The sequence below is a fragment of the Cygnus olor genome, chromosome 1 (genome assembly GCF_009769625.2).
Source record: "Cygnus olor isolate bCygOlo1 chromosome 1, bCygOlo1.pri.v2, whole genome shotgun sequence".
Lineage (NCBI taxonomy): Eukaryota > Metazoa > Chordata > Aves > Anseriformes > Anatidae > Cygnus > Cygnus olor.
This window is the reverse complement of record NC_049169.1, coordinates 66,137,053-66,155,395: the sequence shown is the minus strand read 5'-3', so window position 1 is coordinate 66,155,395 and position 18,343 is coordinate 66,137,053. Positions and strand designations below refer to the sequence as shown.

Here is an 18,343-nt window from a genome sequence, read left to right as displayed (position 1 = left end):
GGGCCGCGGCGGCGGGGCGGGGCGCTGGGACGGCCGGGGAGCCCCGCAGCCGGCCCCGCAGCACGCCCCGTGCCGCCCCCGGCCGCGGGGAGCTCGCCTCGTTCTGCTTCGCGGCCCCCGCGGGGCTCTCGCACACAACCCGAGCCCGGCCCGACCCGTGTACCTGGACCAAGTACTCTCTGATTTACAGTGCTCTGGCAGGAAATGCAGCGCTCAGCCGGCACTACAACGTTATTGCTTGATAACCGTGTTGTGAGAGCAAATGTAGTCAATCGAGAAGTAAATGTGTGATAACATTACTTATTATTTTCCCATTAGCTTCGTGGCTTACGGAGGGACTACTGGCGCTGTGTTTAGGCTGCAGGCATTCCTGTTTTTGATGCACGCAGTTAATAAAAAAAGAATCCTATGGAGAAAATGGTAACTGGCTACACGTGAGTCACGCCTCGGACATCGTTGCAGGGTAGCATTTTTGTGGTGATAACAGTACAAAGAGTGACTGGGTTTTCTAAGTTACTGTTTAACAGGACAGTCTGTGACTATCCGAGGCTGTTCTGCAGCCCCTTAAACACAGGAGAGACCCCACGAACTGCGAGGGGACCGCCGCTGGGAAATGAGGGGCTGCAGGATGCCAACTTAGTTTGCAGCCACCGCTGAGAGAAGGGAGCAATGTCAAAGGAGCTCTGATAACATTTACAATACTAAACAAATCTGGACATTGTTTAGAAATTTATTAGCAATTTTAAAATAACATCATTCCTTAGATAAAAATGCAATCTTACAGGAATATACATTTGTCCCACACAGAGATGACCCTATAGCTCGCTTGTGGGCCATTCGCTCTAACTTTCCTCTGTTGACTTTAAAACGTGCGAGAGGGCAAGACGGACTCTGGCACTGATGACAGGCTTACATGACAGTTACAAACTGTACAGCATTATTTACAAAAGCATTTCTGTGGGTTCATGAAAACTAGATATAAAACTGTGGAAGGAGGTAAAGACTTGAGAGAGGAACAGGCTCGGGTGGAGGTGCAAGGGAGGGCTGGGGCGGGTAGGGGACGTAGGGAAGAGTGGGAGAGGAGGTTTATATCTGGACTGCTTTATACTTGAGAGAGGTCATTTTACAGCTCTGGGCAATTCAAATGAAGGCAAAACACTTATATTTATCAACAGTTATAGCTGATGATCAGAGCAGGAAATGATGCTCCAGGGCCTGAACTGAAGAGGTGCTGAGGAACCCCATCTTCCCTGAAGTCTCTGGGAAACGTAGGTGTGCAGTACCTTGCTGGGCCAGACCCGTGCCGTACAGATAAAGGCCGGATACAGCACCCCCCATGCCTTAAACAGTTTTGATCCTGCAGTGCTCAGTCATTGGTGCAGATGTGAAGTCAGACTGAGTGAGAGATCAGCTCCTAAGTTACATTTTCACTTCCAAACTTGGACCAGATTCCAACCACTTCTTGCCAGAATTCACCCAAAGTGCCTTATCCCTTGATCTACCGGTTGGCAATCATTTGGAGGGAGACTCCATCATTCGGAATTGATTTTTAAGGCAGTTTTAAAAGTATCTCCCCCCTCTTTTTGTGTGTGATGCAGCAATGTTTGTCAGAGATATTTACAATCCCACTCCTCCTCCTCCTCTGAAATTTTCCCACATTCAAACTGTCAAGACTGAAGAATCCTGAACCAATCATTCCTGTGAGCGATCATGAAGCTGATGATGTTTAGGTAGTATTGGTTGCCAGTCTACCTGCTTGAGATGGGAGCGGACTGGCTTAGGATGCTTAAAATATTAAAAGCATTACAGCCCGTTTGGGGAAGAACTCGCTTTTTGCCTGACTGGACAAAATGCAAAATGGAATGGAAAAACGCAGGTATTTCACCACCTGAACAATGAGGCTAATGAATGGTGTCTGAGCTTGTGGGTCTGTCTTGAACAGGAAAATGCTTTGGAAAGGGGCTGTGTGAACACTGGCAGAAAAAAATATCGGTGGTGGGGTGGAACCACGCCTGGGCTCACCGCGGCCCCGTGGGGCTCGGGGTGCAGGCCCCAGCCCCTGGACATGAGGGCTGGGCTGCAGAGGTTACCCACACGACGTGGCACCGGAGAACAGCGGCATGGGGGCGTGGGGGTGGGCTCCTGATCACGCCTCCCTAAGCCCTTGGTAATGCTAGAGAAGATTCCCTTATTACTTCAGCCATCGGTGCTGCTCCTCTCAATTAGCCCTTTGGAAAGGGACTTGGTTAAGTTGTCTAATTGTCCCCTGCCACCTGAGGTCTGTGCCACCTGTGTGGGGCTGGTAGACGAGACACCAGCCCCAGGGAAGAGCTGCGTCCTTCTGGACCTGCGGCTGCAGGCCAGGCAGAATACTGTAGGGTACCTCAAATGGCAGGAGATGCACAGTTAGGCAACTGAATCGAGCCCCATGCCCCTAAAGAAGGCCTGTTTTTTATGCTCAAGTGTTAACAGTTAAGTCAAGTTCCCTGTAGGGGGTAGGGGAAGAATGGAGGATTGAACTAGAACACTAAATTCTATCTCAGAAGAGCTTTTTTTTTATTATTTTATTATTTATTTTTTATTTTGTTCCCCATTCCAGTGTGATGCTACTCCTCTGAAAGCAATTGCAGCCCAGTGTTTCCAGTACAGGACATCTCCCTCCGCTGTGCTTCTGCCCTCACCCACCCCATCTCAGGTGCTGTAGCAGCGAGGCCACAGTGGTTTCAGCTGTCCAGAAGCAAAGCAGCAACAGAGAGCAAAGCTCAACAGAGAGCAGACTGAGAATCCATTAGAAACCTCTTGGGCCCCGGGCTTGCTAACCCAGAATAACACTTTAATAACTTTGCAACATTCAAAAGAAGAGAAAATAAACCCTGTGCAGCTATTTAAATTTATATTTCTTAGTCTTCTTTCGAGAAGAAAATAAATGCAAGAAAAATATAATCTTTTTTTTTTTTCTTTTTTTTTTTTTTCTGGGCCTAGTTCTGTTTTCCACATTCTTTACATCGACAAAACTTCCCTGGCCACTAGTGCACTCTATCCTTGTGTTAGCAAGATGGGAACTGGGGCTTCTGATGACCAGGCATATTTTCCTCATACGCACTACAAATTTCATTATCAGAACTAACAAAATCTCACTGCTACCAGAAGTCCCCGACTGTATTCTGCTTATTTCAACAACTTCATTGAGCTCCAGATTTCCAATTCAGTGTTTCCTCTCCCCCCCCGCCCCTGCCACCAGGACAGTCCCAACGGGACCGTGCGTGTATCTCAGGATACTCAGTTCTGTCCCAGGGGGGCTGCCTTACTTCAGCTCGCTGGTTGGGGTTTCTCATCTAGACGTACGAAGCAAGGCCTCCAACTTCATCTACTGCACAAGGCAACAACCCCACGGGCTCGTGGTGCTGCCACCTTGTGCAATTGTGTCTGTGTGCAAACGTGCATACATTTCGTACAGCGATCTGAAACTATCAGGCAGAAAAGACACAGGAGCCTGGCTGAGACCCATACAACTGTTATATTGGCGTCAGTCTAAAGAAAGCAATGATACATTGCTTTGGAAATTATCAAGAAATGTAAAAAATGCATTTGCCCTTTTTTTGTTGTTGTTGTTTTCGTCATCGTTGTCATAGTCATCGGGGGCAGGGTTCTGAGTCAGAAAACAAAGCAGAAATAGATGCGATTCTGTACATGGCGCCTCTCTGGCTGTCCCTCCTTGCTGGGGTATGGTGGACAGGGTGACAAACCAGGTTGGACCCCTGCAGTAGCAGCAGCAGCATTGAAACCATCATCATTCGTGTGTCCAGCTGAAAGAGGCAGATGATGCAGAAAAGGTCTGTGGATAACGAAACTCCAGCTCCGGACCGTGAGTTCCACTTTCTTCTCCGTCACATCAGCCACACAGAATAAGGAAGAAAAAAGAAATGCACCCGGCGTGGCTGGCCCAGTACTGCCTGGAATAATGAGCAGGAGTGATAAAGGGAGGAGGTTTGTTGTTTTGTAAGAAACGTCTTTAGGCTGCAGCATACTCTTGCAAGTCAGAGATGCTCAGTGACAAACAGCAGATCATTTTCCCATTCTTTCCTTTCCTTCCATGCCACTCCTCGGCCACCGGTTCCTCCACAGCACAGTGATCGAACCCACCGTCGGCTCCCAGGCACGGGGAAAGGAAGGACACTCCAGGAACTGCACCTGCCCCCCGGCCTTCCCACTGTCCCCAGGCTCCACCTCACCTACAGGAGGCAGTAGCTCTTTGCTCAGGCTTGTCACAATGTGCACGTTGGAAGTACCTCAAATGGAAAACAAAAACAAACAAGCAAACAAAAGCCACCCTCCCTGGAAAGAGGAATTTGCACAGCTGGCACCAGCAATTGCTGAATTTAACACCTGTCCCTCAGACCCACAAGGCATTGGCATGCTCTGCTAGCCAAGTTTTCCCCACTGCAGGGCCCAAGCGGTCCTCCAGTGGAGCGGGGATTGTCCCCGGCCACTGCTGGCTCTCATCCCTGAGGGAGTTACAGCTTTCATGGGGAATGCGTGCGGTGTAATCCTTTCCACCCTTTTCCTTCTCACCAGGAAAAATCCTAAATGACAACACGCACCATCAAACATCCAGAACACCCGTTGCCTTTGCTAATATAGATCTGTACTTTGTTCATCAGGTGGAAGAGCACCTCTGTCTCCTCCTGGAAGGGTCCGGGGGGCTTTATAGTGGAAGAAAAAGAGAAAGGGAGCCCTTACACTGCTTCCATTTTCAGGCACGGCCAGGCACAGCGTTACTTCCTGCCATGCTAGCTTTGGAGCTCTGCAGCACTACCAACAGCCAGCTCTCAAAGGGATAGAAAAGAAAAGAGACAGGCTGACATCAGGTGGTTGCTTTCTCCAGGGAATTCTTGGATTAGGACTTTGATGCCAGATTGTTTAAACGGATTCAACTTTCCCTAGTTTAAAAGGATTTGTTTGCGAGGCATCTTGAGCTGCTACTGGCCAGATCAAAGTAACACTGAAAAAAGAACACTGTCAAAAATATGTTTCACTATTTCTGCTTTATGGCCCCAACGGAATCAAGAAATAAACCCAAGGGCATTACAAAAATAATGTAATCAGCATATGTAATAAATGATGTTCTCAAACATCTGTGAAGCTCAAGATTGGAAAGAAAGTTTAGCTCTGAGTCAGATCACACCTCCTAACTCAGCATTGATCTGCAAGTTTGTGAAACAACTTGAAAAGGGGGAAAAAACAGCAGTAGTCTAGACAGAAATCAGCCGCGTAAAATCTAATAATAGCTCCCTGTTTTTCAGCCTCTGCCGCTGGTTAGGGCCATGCACCAGCGTGAGGAAAATCAGTAGAGGTTCACGCTCAGTGGTGGGGAAATACGTCTGGGACACGCTGTGCCATCAGATGTTTTGTGACTTGAAGCCTGGCCTGTACGCTAAGGTCTGGGAAGAGGGAATGGGACCACAAAAAAGTCACTTGACATCTGCATCTTGACCTGAGGTCGGCCATTTTCCTAAGCAACAATCCAGAGCTCCCTCCCTCACTCCCCCTGTGATTTCAGTCCAGAATTAGGTAATTTTATTTTGCTAACGGTTCTGCTTTTTGCATTTGCTTATCCCAGGATCCTGTTCTAGTCCATCAGGATGAGCTATTTAATAACAGCAATTTGAAAGCAGGTATTTTTCCCCACTCCCTGAATTGCTGGTGCCAGCTGAACATGCAGGCTGGATCTGCCAAATGGGCTTGGGGATCTTGCCACCCTCTAGTGGGAAGAGACCTTTAGAGAGACTGAGCAATAGGATAGAGGACAAAGCCTGAATAAAATGTCCTGGTCTCAGGAAGAAAGATTCTCTACCAATAAAGTCATCGTGCGTGTTTAAAGGGGGTGAGGAGGAAGGATAATGAACACAAGATATGCAAAATCAGTAACGTTCAACCTGTCAGTGGATTGCAGAATAGTTACTTACACCAGGTACACTTTGTTCATTGTACAAATTAAAAAAGGAAAAAAATAAAATAGTACCCCTTTCCCCCAACCACACGTAGAAAAGCACTTAAAAGTTCAAAGGTAAAGCTTGGCACATTCCAAATACGAAATGATTCACTTGACATGCAGCAAAATATACAAGAAGTGATTCTGGTTTTTGTTGTCTTTTTAAACAAACTTAATTCGATTCATTATATTTGCTTGGCACAATTGCAATTCATTTTAAAAAAATATTTGAAAAATACTGAAACTGACCTGAATTCAAGTATAACGGTTTCTTCAACAGAAACATTATCAATGCAATAAAACATCACACAGAATATATCGAAGCGTAACGCCTTCTGTTTTTTTTTTTTGTCCCCCCCCGCCCCCATAATTTTTTTTGTCTATACAGTTTTAATGCCAACACGACTTACAATTGTATTTTTAAAATTAACATTATTGCATTGTTTTTGCATATCTTGTGGAACAGAAAATGCAAAGAGTTACTGATTCCCCTTTCAAAGCACAGACAGTGGCTCATTTTCGCATCTGGACGGCCCCGGGTAGGGATGTCCCGTGGCCCAAGCCAGGATGCGGAGAACTGCCCGACCTTACACATGCGTGTGCATGCTCGCTCGGCACTGCTCCCACGCTCACAGCCACTAAGCGTGGCACTAAGAGGAACCCAAACCGACCACTCGGATGTGCAAGACTACATCAAGTGCATTGCCTACTGCCGTTAAATTACAAAACAACAACAAAAAAAGGAGCTGCCGCTCGCGAGCAAATCAAGTTACAAACTCCCGGTGTACATAATGGTTGGTAAAACGCAGCTATCCTTATACTTCTACCGAATGCCAATGGAGAAAGAAAACCAAACCAAACCCAACCCAACCCGGTTTAAATAACACAAGCCGGCGGAGGGCGCGGCTTGGGAGTCCGTGCGTGGGGTGGGCGCGGGGCGTGCAAAGGAGCTGTACAGGCGTGGGGCGGTGTCCTGCCGGCCTGTGGGCAGGCGGCGGTCCTGCGGCAGGGACTGGGAAAAGGGGAGCTGCCTCTCCTCCTCCTCCTCCTCCTCCTCCTCCTCCTGGCTCTTCCTTCACGGCCACGTGCCGGGGATATATCCGCTCCTGCAAAGCTCTCTGACACCACCCAACTCCGCGACTCGTCCCAACAGAAATGAATGAAGAACGCTGTTCCGGTTACTCCAGGTCACGAGAACAGTGAGGCACTTCTGAAACAAACCCATTAGGAACATTGAAACAAATAAAAAACCAGCATCGCTTCCAGCCCTGGCAACTACAGGCTGCTGATATAAATCCTGCTGTCCTTGAGCTCCTCCTGACTTTTTCTACAATCCGGGCTCTGCACCTCTTCCTCTTCCTCGCCTGCACTGTCCTGCCCTGCGTCCCTGCAGTTAACAAAAGGCAAGAGGTTGCCATTGGGGCTCTGCTTGCTGTTACCATTGAGAATGTTGTCTGCTGCATTTTCCATCTCTTCTATCGTCATGTCGCAGGCGTCTGCGAGCTCCTGGGTTGTGACCTCAATGAATTTTGGATCTTGAGCAAACTGCATCAGTCCTTCCGAAATCAAGACCTTCAAAAGGAGGCGGGGAACCAGAGACAAAGACATGTTAGCACTGTGCACCACCGGCTCCGTCGCGCCCCCGTCATGCACACCCCTCCGTGTTATCCCCGGTGGTCCTCCTCCTCCTCCTCCTCCTCCTCCTCCTCCTCATCTTCCTACTCTTCCTCCCAGCCACCCTGCAGACCCCTGCATCGAGGGGGCTTCCCCCCACGCCACCCGTGTCCCTCCTGCCGCAGCGGCCTTACCGCTTCCACCAGGCTGCCGGCGCTGCCGTGAAACTGCCTGCTGCTCCCTGCGCTCTGGCTGGGGACGGTGAGGGAGACCGGCCTGGCTCTCCTCGGGCTGCTGCAGCCGGTGCCATCGGGGAAGCCGGAGCTGCAGTGCACTGATGGGAAGCTGCTGTTGAGCTTCTCACTGGACTCTGCCCCCTCGAGACGCAGTGTGGGGATGGCCTGCTGCGGCCAGCCGCGGCTGCAGGGCGTGGCGGGCGGCGTTGCGCACAGCCGGGAGAACATGGTGGGGGAATGGCTTCGCTGCAGGAGGGGGCTCAGGCCGGCCACCGCTAGTGCCTGCGGACACAGAGGAGCAAGGCGAGTGAGGGACGGCTCCCGTGGCAGGGCCGGAACCGTGAGGTGACGGAGAAACAACCCGAGAAAGGCCTGGAGGGCCTTGAGGCCTGGGAAACAGCTTCTGGAGTGCCTCAGATGTTTCTCGTGAACTCATTTTGCAAGGCTGCCTTTAAGCGGTGTCAACTGCGCTCGTGCCTGACCTCATGCCAAGCACCAGGCTGAAAACTCTCAAGGCCTCTTCAGCCCTGATCCCACTGCCCTGGCAGGAAGGACAAAGCCCCGTTCCCCACGGCCCTGCCAGAAACACCGCCTTTCCTCCAGCAGATGCAACAGCCATTCAAGTGATTCCTTCTCCCACCCCTGCCACCATCTATGCCGCTAGCTTTTACTGCCAATTGCTGTTTTCTCTAAGTATCTGCTGTAGAACCTGAACGGATACCAGATGTGAATTTTAGATGTGTCTGCAGCTGGTGATAACTGTAAATCCACCACTGGATTTTAAGGCATCTGCTGTTGGTGGGAGGATCAATATCTGATGGCTATGCATTAAGCCATCCGCTCCTTCCCAAAATCATGCACACAACTTCTTAGTCATCCAGCCTCCTTTGATAACGTAAATTTCTCAAGAAGCCCCTTATTGCAGAGGGATGATCGGATGCCTCATTCATGGCAACCGCTGCCTTGTTCTGTAAGCAAAGCCATCAGAGTTGGGAGCTCATCTCACAGAGCTCACGGTTGTCTAATATGAGCAAAGAAATAAAGGCACAGAAAACACAAAAGTATGTGGATGTGTTGCAGAGAATCGTCTTGTTTGGGTTTGGTTGTCTTCCCCAGCTTCAGCTATCTACAAGCTCTGTGTTTAGTCTCAGCTAACTGTGCAGAGGGACACCAGCAAGCCTCTGGCCTCTTCTGGATACTTGAAAATGCTCTCTGGAGGATGAGACTTAGACAAAACTCACACTTGCCTTTTGGAGATGCAATTTCCCTGTTGACCACACTGGACTGAGCTGACCAGTTGAACTAGACAGCTAACTTTTAGATACCTGAAGTTCAGTGAAGCTCAATCCATCTGCCACTGAAATTCTGTACAACCGCTATCAGCATGCTGTGCTGATAATTTCAGTGGCAGGTGAAAAAAAGAATCAGCTGTTGGTCACCAACAAAATTCACCAAAATTTTCTGAGGAATTAGGTGTCAGACTCCTACCAAATTTCAATGATGAAGAAAGCCCTTAAAAATTAATCTATATAAGTCACTCCCTGCAGGCTACGATGGCCTCAGCACATCCCTTAAACTGCTGGGACTTCAAGGAGAGCCTTAGATCTGTCAGGCAGGACAACTGAACCAGTTTTTCAGCTTGTTGGTAGAAACACATACAAGGTGTTTATCCCAAGTGTAAAGTACTGAGGAGGCTGAAAGAAGCTCGTAGATATTGCTTCAAGCTTCAGCTGCATATATTTACATATCATTATGTATGAGTATTTCATGAGTATACCCCTTCAAACTCTCCTGAGCAACTGAATTCATCGCGCTTAGCAGAGGCAACCTTTCTGCTTCGTGTCCTCATTTTAAGCAGTGTTGTAGGCTGATGATTTTGTAAACGGACTGACACTGCTGGGTGTTGCTGGCCAGAGGCCAGATGCCTACTTCAGGGTAACCCTGCAGTCCAGCTTAATGATGCTGGGGTGGGTAGAGCCCCGTCCCTCTAGGTTTGGGGCTTCATGGTAGGATGAGGAAGGGTGTAGTGACTCCATCCTCTTTGTACAGGTTGGAAGGAGATGACTCTGACAGCTGGGTGGGCTGAGAGGGTAGGAGGCACATGTCCCCTCTATCTGCACTACTGTGGGAGGGCAGGAGGTCTCAGGAGGGCTGTTAGTGCTATGGGGAGGGTGGGAAGCTGTTCACAGCCCTCGTGCCCCAATACATTCACTGCTTGTCCCTGCCACAGCTGTAGCTCTGCGGATCACTGCTTTCTGGAGCTTGATCCTTACAGTATAACTGGCTGCTGCTGCTGGGAATGGAGGTGAGAAAATGCAGAGAGTCTCAGGCGTGCTCATCTCTCACTCCTCCAGCTGCTATGACTTCTCACTCCTAGCACCCCTGCCCTGTGGCACTTTTTGCCCCTGTGCCACTGTCCTGCCCTGCCCTGGGGGACTGCACAGAGCAGGATGCCCCATGTTGCAGGACTGGTGCTGCCACAGCACCTGTTTCTTTTATGGTGACAGTGGTGCCATCCAAATAGAAGACATAAATCTACTTTGGACCATGACAGCTGGTTAATCATCTAGATAGGTGCCAAAGCATACATTTGGTAGGCTGCTGGATGCAGTTATAAAGGGCTTAAGAGGTTGATTAATTACATGTAATCAGCTATTTTTTAAATGATTAATTCCGTTACTGGCTACCTTCAATTAATATAAAAGTAGACCCTGCACATTTTATTCATATGTGTACTACCATCAAAGCCAGTGTAATTGCACTTTAGAGTGCAATTGCAATTGCAATTTGAGTGGTTATTTTTATCCTATAGATAGGTTTTTATTTTGCTCTTTCATGGACATCAGGTAATGATAACTCCAAAGGACATGTCCCTGTAGCATTCTTCCGGGAATGATAAAAATCCTGAAATCAGGAGTGAGTGTGATGGCAAATACAGTTTCTAAAAATTGGACCTTTGATATGGGTGAGAAGCTATCTCAAATGGCGTTTCAAGGTTGTCTGGGATGGAATGGGAGGGCAGACAGTAGATTCTCAGTTGCATTGCCGGGCCCTTTGATGTTATTAATGCTTACCTGATGATGTACCAGATGTAAAGGCAGAACTGTCTTCTGCGAGACGTCTACGCCCTGGTTTTTCTGTCTTTTCAGACACTCTAAGTGAAAAGATGCTCTTCGACCTGAAACACCAAACACAAACAACTATGTCCATCACTCATACTACACTACAGGTAATCTGACCTCAATTTCATTTAGTGCAGTCCTGCTGGAGAGACAGCAAAGACACCCACATTTTAAGCTCTGTCTGCTTCCGCTAGACACCTTGCCCTTTCCAAAGTACTTGTATTTGCAAAACAAAGTTGAATATTATGGACCAACCAACACTATCTTCCAAGCAAGCTGCGAGATAAAACTCTGGATGATGATTTTTATTTTTCTCCCTTAAAAAATGGACCTAGCAGATATTGTGCAGCTGACTTCCCTCCTAAGCAGTGAAAGTGTTCTCAAACCTTTCTGGTTCAGGTAAAGCCCTCGGCAGGGCTTATAAGGGCAGCCGAGGTTCTGGCACTGTACCTGGCTGTACCCAACATGCAGGAGGAGATGTTGGGTTGCTCAGGTGACATCAACCTCCCACATGCATGTGATCTGGGCCCTTAACTGCCAGACATACCACAGTTTTTGAGGCTGTGTCTATACCAGGATCAAGCGGAAGTGAATTAATTAATGGTTACATTCATTGGTGAATGGAGGCTTGGGTGCATACAGATGTGGTGCTTTCAGAACTTTGGAAATGGAAGCAAAAAAGTCATTTAAAAAAAAAAAAGGGAGGAACTATTGAAATATCCACATTGTTTGCTTGGTATGAAATTAAACTTAACTTCTGTAATTATGAGAAGTATACTCTCTATAAAGGAATTTAAAAGGACTGCAAGGTATATTTATGAAAAATTGCACAGGCTTTTCTTCTGAAGAATGGCAAATAAACACATTATTAAAGATAGAGCTGCATGGCACATGAAAATATTTTGTCTACTTCTTGATCCCATTGACATTTTTGTAAAGTAAGAAAGAAAATTCAAATTCTGAAAATAGTAGGTATATTATTGACTTGTTGAGAAAAGGGCCTCTCAGGGAATGGACGAAGTATCTGCTACAGAGCAGTGAACCGATGCTACAATGCAGATAAAAAGTATTTTCTCCATCTTGAGGAAAAAAAAAAAAGTATTACATCATTCTATTAATATTCATTAAAATGTAGTTAATGCAGCATTGTATCATGGGCTGACTGCAAATCTGACCTTCCAGATAGATATAGGAATTCTCATTGCCTAATATTTTAAGTGTTGGAATGAAGTAAATGCTTTTAACATACTCAATTGCATAAGCATCTTGAAGAGGATTTAAGAGGTTTTAAGTCAAGTCTCACTTTAAACAATACACTACATAGACTGTCACTGTTTTTTTTTTTGTAAAAATCAACACCTTATATACAGGATTCTTTTTAGCTTTTCCCCCAAATGTCTTTTTTTTTCTTTTTTTTCCTCCCCACAGGAAAAAGGATGAAAAGTTTGTCCTGATACCTTCATAAAATCTTGTAATTCATGGTTTCCACCTGAGCATACTTGCTCACTTGAAACGCTTGAAAATCTCCAGGTACAATCAAAGCAGAAAGCAAATTTGCATTGTGTTAACTTAATCTGAAATTCACTGTTTTCCTTGTAGCAGACAAAAGAGACAACCTCTCCTTTTTCCCCGCTGAACACACACGGAACAGAACACCATATACCCAAGGCTAGTCAATACAGTGACTCCCTGGTGATTGTTTGGAGAGCCTACAGTGCTCTAATAAACTCCCCTAATCAACACACAGGCTTAATCAAACAGACCACATGGACTATCCAAACAACCAGGGATTATCCAAACCACCACAGATTCATCTACTGACTGAGCATAAAGTCAGTAGAGTCACCTGCCTGGTCAGGATTGCATGCACGCCATGGGATTCCTGGTTTCATGAGCTAAATGCAGCAAGCATCAACACCCAGGTCCACACACCCTGGGATTTCTCCAGCAGGATGTGAGAACTCAGACAGGGCAGAGGAGAGCACAGCCCACATGTCACACTGAGATGTTACCTAGTGCTGAGGAGCGCAGAAACCCTTTCTTTGGAGAGTGCCGGGTGTCCTCTCCTTTGTTGTTTTCTGGTGGAGTAAGTTGTCTGTTTTCATCGTCTTGGTATGAAAGCCTGCAAAGGAGACAACACAGGGATTCTAGAAAAGCAGCTCGTGTTGGACAGAATAACCCCTCTTCCAGCAGGAAAGCCAGGAAGATCATGCTATCAAATGGATGCAGCTACTGAGCTTGCTAACGGGTCCAGGAGAAGCAACTGAGACCATGAGACAGGAGATCTGGGAACATTAGGCCGTGGAAGTGAATGTGGAGTGGGGGCTGCACATCCAGATGTGTCATTCAGAGAAGCAAAATCCTAGACAAAAGATCTCCCTTTCATTTTTTTTTTCCCTCAGGGCTGAACTGCTTTTTTTTTTTTTTTTCCCCATTATTATCTGATATTTGAGTTGTCTGACTAAAGTGTTCTGGCCTTATCCCATAAATTGAAATAATTGAAATTTTTGTAGAGAAATGTCACCTCTTCCCACCTCTCCCCCTTAACTCAAGAACCACCCAAACACCTTGACTAAAGCTGCAAAGCTCACATTTCAGTAGAGAGCAGACTTGGTTCACTACAGTACTCAATGTCTTCATTCAAATTTTCATCATAAGTCTCATCCTGAGACACTTCCTCTTGGCAAACAATTGCCAGCTGGCTGTCTCTGGAACTGGAGCTAATGAGCAAAAAAGACAAGTCAAGATACAGAGATGGTAAAGAAAATCTGTTATAGAGACAAGAATGACAGGTTCCATCTGTCTTGGTTTATTATAATGTTGAAGAGCTACCATAGAAAAATCAATGACTGAACAGAACTGCAGAGTTCACAAATACAAAAGCAACAACCATTGTCTGTGCCCTCTTTCAAAGGAAGTTTCTTATCAATGTTGAACAATACTGGAAACATATTACCGTCATTTGTGACTATATGTACTCTATAAATGTGCACATCACAGTGCCAACTTTCCCAAAGTTGTGAACTTGAGGTAAAACTTGAGATGGGCTCTTAGAAATACAGCTGTTTTTTCTTGTAGCAAAAACCTTGGTTACAGATTTCAAAGAGAAGCTTCCATGACACCGATAGTACGCTCTCAGCTCTGTGTAGCATGGCCTCTGCCTCCCAAATCCTTTATTCTGCACCATCTTTCCCTTCTGTTCCTGTTCATGCTCTCATTCCTGTTCATTCCTTCCTGTGTTTTCCACCTCTGGTCCCTTTTTTCTCATCAATAACTGCAGAATGCTTCTGCTGCATTCAGCAGGATCTGTTCAAACTCTTAGGCATGACTGCCCTTATTTCCCTGCTTGCCTTCTCCTTGTCCTTCTGGTTCAAGCCTCAGCCCTCAGAATTCACTTCATTCTGAGTTTGTGTTTTCTGAGGAGTAGAGTGAAAACTGAAGGTAGCACAAATCTTCGAAATAGTGACATGAAGGTATTAGAGTCATTTTGCTACTTGCATTCACAGAAGAAAGCAGTGTGACAGAGTTTTATTATTATTATTATTATTTTAATCTTTCAGGGACCTGATAGAAAACATTATTTTCTCATTTGTTTCAGGCAAAAAGCACCTGGAGGAGTGTGTATATGCATAGTACAAAACAGTCTGAAGGACAGTGCTGGAATGACCTTCCTGCTGAGATGGGAGACAAGTAAAACTGCTAAGCTGCAAGGTGAAGAACTCGCTACATGGCAGCTCCCCCTTTTCAGCAACCTGTGTTTAGCCAAAACCATACATAATTTTGTGTGAGCATGCCAGGGTGTACTGCTCTGTGCTGTGACCAGAGAGTGCCTAGATGTGTGAGCCCAGCTAGAAACTCTAAAAAAACTCCACAAATCAAGAAACCAGCTAGAAATGGTCTGTGCATCGCTATCTGCCAATGGGCAGAAGAGCCCTAAATTGGGAGTATGTCCTGGAGATGTCATGGCAATCATTAAAACTCTATTCCAGCTTACTGACACCAAAAAGAAGAGCTTATCTTCAGCATTAATTGGGATTTGGACTTTCAATGGGACGAACAATGGGTCTACACCCAGAGAGTGTTAGAGCATGAGAGAGAACACATACCGTCCCAGTGTTTCGTAGTAATGCGTCCTAATTCGAGGAAGGTGCCCAAGGAAGCAAGGAGAGAAAAGAACACCATGTTAACAGTGTCACAACAGCACGAATCAGCATGTGGGGGACAGATGATAACACAGTGTGTTATCAACAATTCCTGCAGCCTCCCTAAGGATGGCAGGAAATAAAAAAGCTATTGGTTTGTTTACTTGAGTAATGCTGCACCCACTGAATTTCCTCCATCTAATTGCCATATTCTGTCCTATCCTGGAGCAGCATTTCTCCACCTTTTCACATTGCTCACTGTCTGCATTGGAAACAAATTTCCATCTCAATCCTGCTTTTACTGAAAGGGTTAAAAAAACATCACACTGATAAAAGTGATATTCCTCTTATATTAGTCATCTATGTGTAGACAGCCTGAAGGATGTCAAGAGAAGGGGATTTTCTTTGCTTTACGTGGCATTGCATGTCTGAAAGCCTTGCCCCCCTTCTCCCAGAAAACCTTATGTGACCTCCTTATGGATGTGACGCACTAAATGAAAAACGCTGACTTCCACAGAACTCTCAAGTGGGCTCTTAAGAGATGAAATGCAGTTGCTTTTCCTTTCAATTACCAGTTGATAAAACCTTTGGTGAAGAAAGGGTAAATAAGACTTCCTTTGGTCCTTATAAAAGGTTTTTCAGGATAAAGCCCCAAAAAATCAAGTATGCTGGTCAGTGAGAGTGCTGCTTCTTTGCAGTGGTCAGTGCATCTGCCACACCGTGGGCTTTGGCACCAGTGGAAAACCAAAAGGCTCAGTCCAGGCTTCAGGCAGGGCAATATCTGGTGGGTGACTTTAGCTAGGCAGCTGTGCTTTGGTGTTTGCATGCACGTTCCCCTCCCTGGTCCCTCAGCCAACGTTCTGCTGTGAAGCTTACCTTTTGGAGGGTAGTTTCCAAGGAGCTTCTTGCACACGGATGGTGGGTGACAATGGGGCCCCGTGGCCTTCCACTGTGCTGACAGTGCTGGGGTAGCTGGGTGGGCTGGGGAAGCGGCACAAGGCAGTGTTGTTGGCATTGTTGATGTTGGCATTGGAGCCTGAAGATGAGTAGCTGCTGGGAGTGAAGGTGGAGTCCACCAGCTTCTCGTGAGATGGAGACTCAGTGTCTCCCTGGTTGTTGCCAGACTTATTGATGTGCAGAGGTCGCTGGGTGGTGAATGTCTGGGGGAATGCACTCCTGCCATCACTTTGGTAGTAGCTGACATGGTTTCCAAACAGGCCTCCAGCTCTCTGTCAGAGAAACACAAACAATTTTTTCCCTTTGTCAGTATAAAGGTATGTGGGGTGTTCCCTGTCGAGACTGTTGAGGGAAAGAAAATGTGAGAACCAAAAGTGTGGACTATGGACTGGTGCTCTCACTGCCAGAAAATGCAGTGCATAGACTTCTCTGTCAGAGAGACTAGGTACAGGCAGGCTGTGAAAGCTTCATCTTTCTAAGATATTTCAGAGGACTGGCCTTAAAGAAATGAACAAGTGGATAGGTGAGACAATCGTGTCCAAATAACTCCCACCAGCCCTGGGAGTGTATGACTGGGTGAGGTGGCAAGAACGAGGTTACTGCTCTCTGGTCTTCACAGTGCAGTTGCAAAACAATATCTAGACATAAGAGGGAATTTGAGAAGAGCACCAGAAGCTATTAATCACCTGGAGGAACAAATGAAGAAAGATTTAATAAGCCAGTTATCTACTGTTTGGATGATGAGTTATGAGAGGGACAGACAGCATCTTTCTGTAGATGATTTGAAGGAGAGAAATGCCAAAGGAGAAGAAATATTACCAGAGGATACAATTAGAAGGAACAGGAATGAAATAAGAAAGAGAAGATTTAGGCAATTGCCCTGGAAATTTCCTCCAGGACTATAGGGTCTCTGTTCGGCTCTGGGGTGCTTTTTGAAAGGACACTACTTGTGCCACTGAAAGGAGGACTGAATAAAAAATTGAAGTGTGCCTGGCTGCTGCTCTATGGACTGGAAGATGGCTTAACTTTGCAGTTCTTCTGACTCTTTGGCCATTGCCATTATGATTTTGTTTAGGTTTAATACAGAGCAAACATCCATTGAGAAGAAAACGGGATAAAAGTCATGTAAGATTCTCAGGATCTGGCACCCTGACTCCAACAGTCTGTTTTCCAGTAGGGTGTAGAAAACAAGAAGGAGGGGCCAGCTGAAATACAGAGTACATGCAAGAAAACATAGGACTCTTTGAGCTAAGCTACTGATCTAACCTCAGCTTGTAAATTTGTTCTACACCTACCCGGAAAATATCATCTTCAGAGGCAGCAGAAACAGCTTCTTTCATGGCCTTATCTAGCTCTTCTTCAGCTGTCAGGTCTCCCGAGATCGCCCGTCGGATCTCTGGCCCGATGTCGTGAAGTGTGCGCAAACCAGCCTGCAAAACAGCAAACTATAGAGCTTCATATCTCCGAGTGGTTATGTGAGAAACAAAAGCGATGTTATTCTCCTAAGAACAGTGAGGCCTTTCTACTTAATATAGCATCCACAGCTCCTAGAAAAATACTAACAAATTCTGCTCTTTCATCTCCAGTTTAGAGAGGGAAAAACTCTTAGTAATCCAACCCAGGAATGCTCATTGCTAGTCCCTCGGCTTCTTCAAAGCAGGTCATAGCCATAAATCCATGGGCCTGACTGTGCAAGTCTGCATGCTTTCAACTTTGGGTTCTCAGATCCACTACCAGAAGCCCTAGAGCAGCCACAATTCCTGCTGAACAATGTACTCAGCACCTCTGAAAAATATGTTCTTTTTAATCAGCATCTTAAATACATATTTCATAGCTAAACTTCTGGCATCTGGATCTGGACAGTCCTCAAACCCCTCACTGACTGGAATCCACTCCAGGGAGGTATGCTGTGGGTATGTGGAGACCTCAGCCTGTATCTATGTCTGTGTCATGACACTTCTTGGCTTGCTGCAAATCCAGAGTCACCCTTCTTCCTTACTCTACAGTTGAAGGACAGAAACGGACAGCCTGTACAGTCAGGGGGGATTTCTTATTGTTTCACACAGCCTGGCAGTCCACCAGTGAACCTGTAGCACAGTGATGAACAGATCCCAGGCACTGGATGGGTTTGGCATCCAGGTATGCTTTTTGCTTTGTAACTGATTTTGCCTCCTGGCAACATGCTCTCCCTGGTCCTGTTATAGCGACTCCCTCTGAAAGGGTCAAATGAATGTGGTAATAAAAAAAAAGTCTGATGGACACTTCATACCAGCTCTCCAA

General features: G+C 46.4%; 1 protein-coding gene across 1 annotated transcript in view; it reads right to left on the bottom strand.

Moving 5' to 3' along the window:
- Positions 1-6,345: 6,345 nt before the first annotated feature.
- Positions 6,346-18,343, bottom strand: part of CACNA1C (calcium voltage-gated channel subunit alpha1 C) — a 488,233-nt gene continuing 476,235 nt past the window's right edge. Inside the window, 8 exon segments of the mRNA XM_040562696.1 lie at positions 6,346-7,564; positions 7,801-8,124; positions 10,917-11,020; positions 12,977-13,086; positions 13,556-13,684; positions 15,071-15,097; positions 15,983-16,335; positions 17,359-17,493. Of these exon segments, the coding sequence (XP_040418630.1) occupies positions 7,268-7,564; positions 7,801-8,124; positions 10,917-11,020; positions 12,977-13,086; positions 13,556-13,684; positions 15,071-15,097; positions 15,983-16,335; positions 17,359-17,493 (1,479 nt within the window). The 3' untranslated portion in view covers positions 6,346-7,267.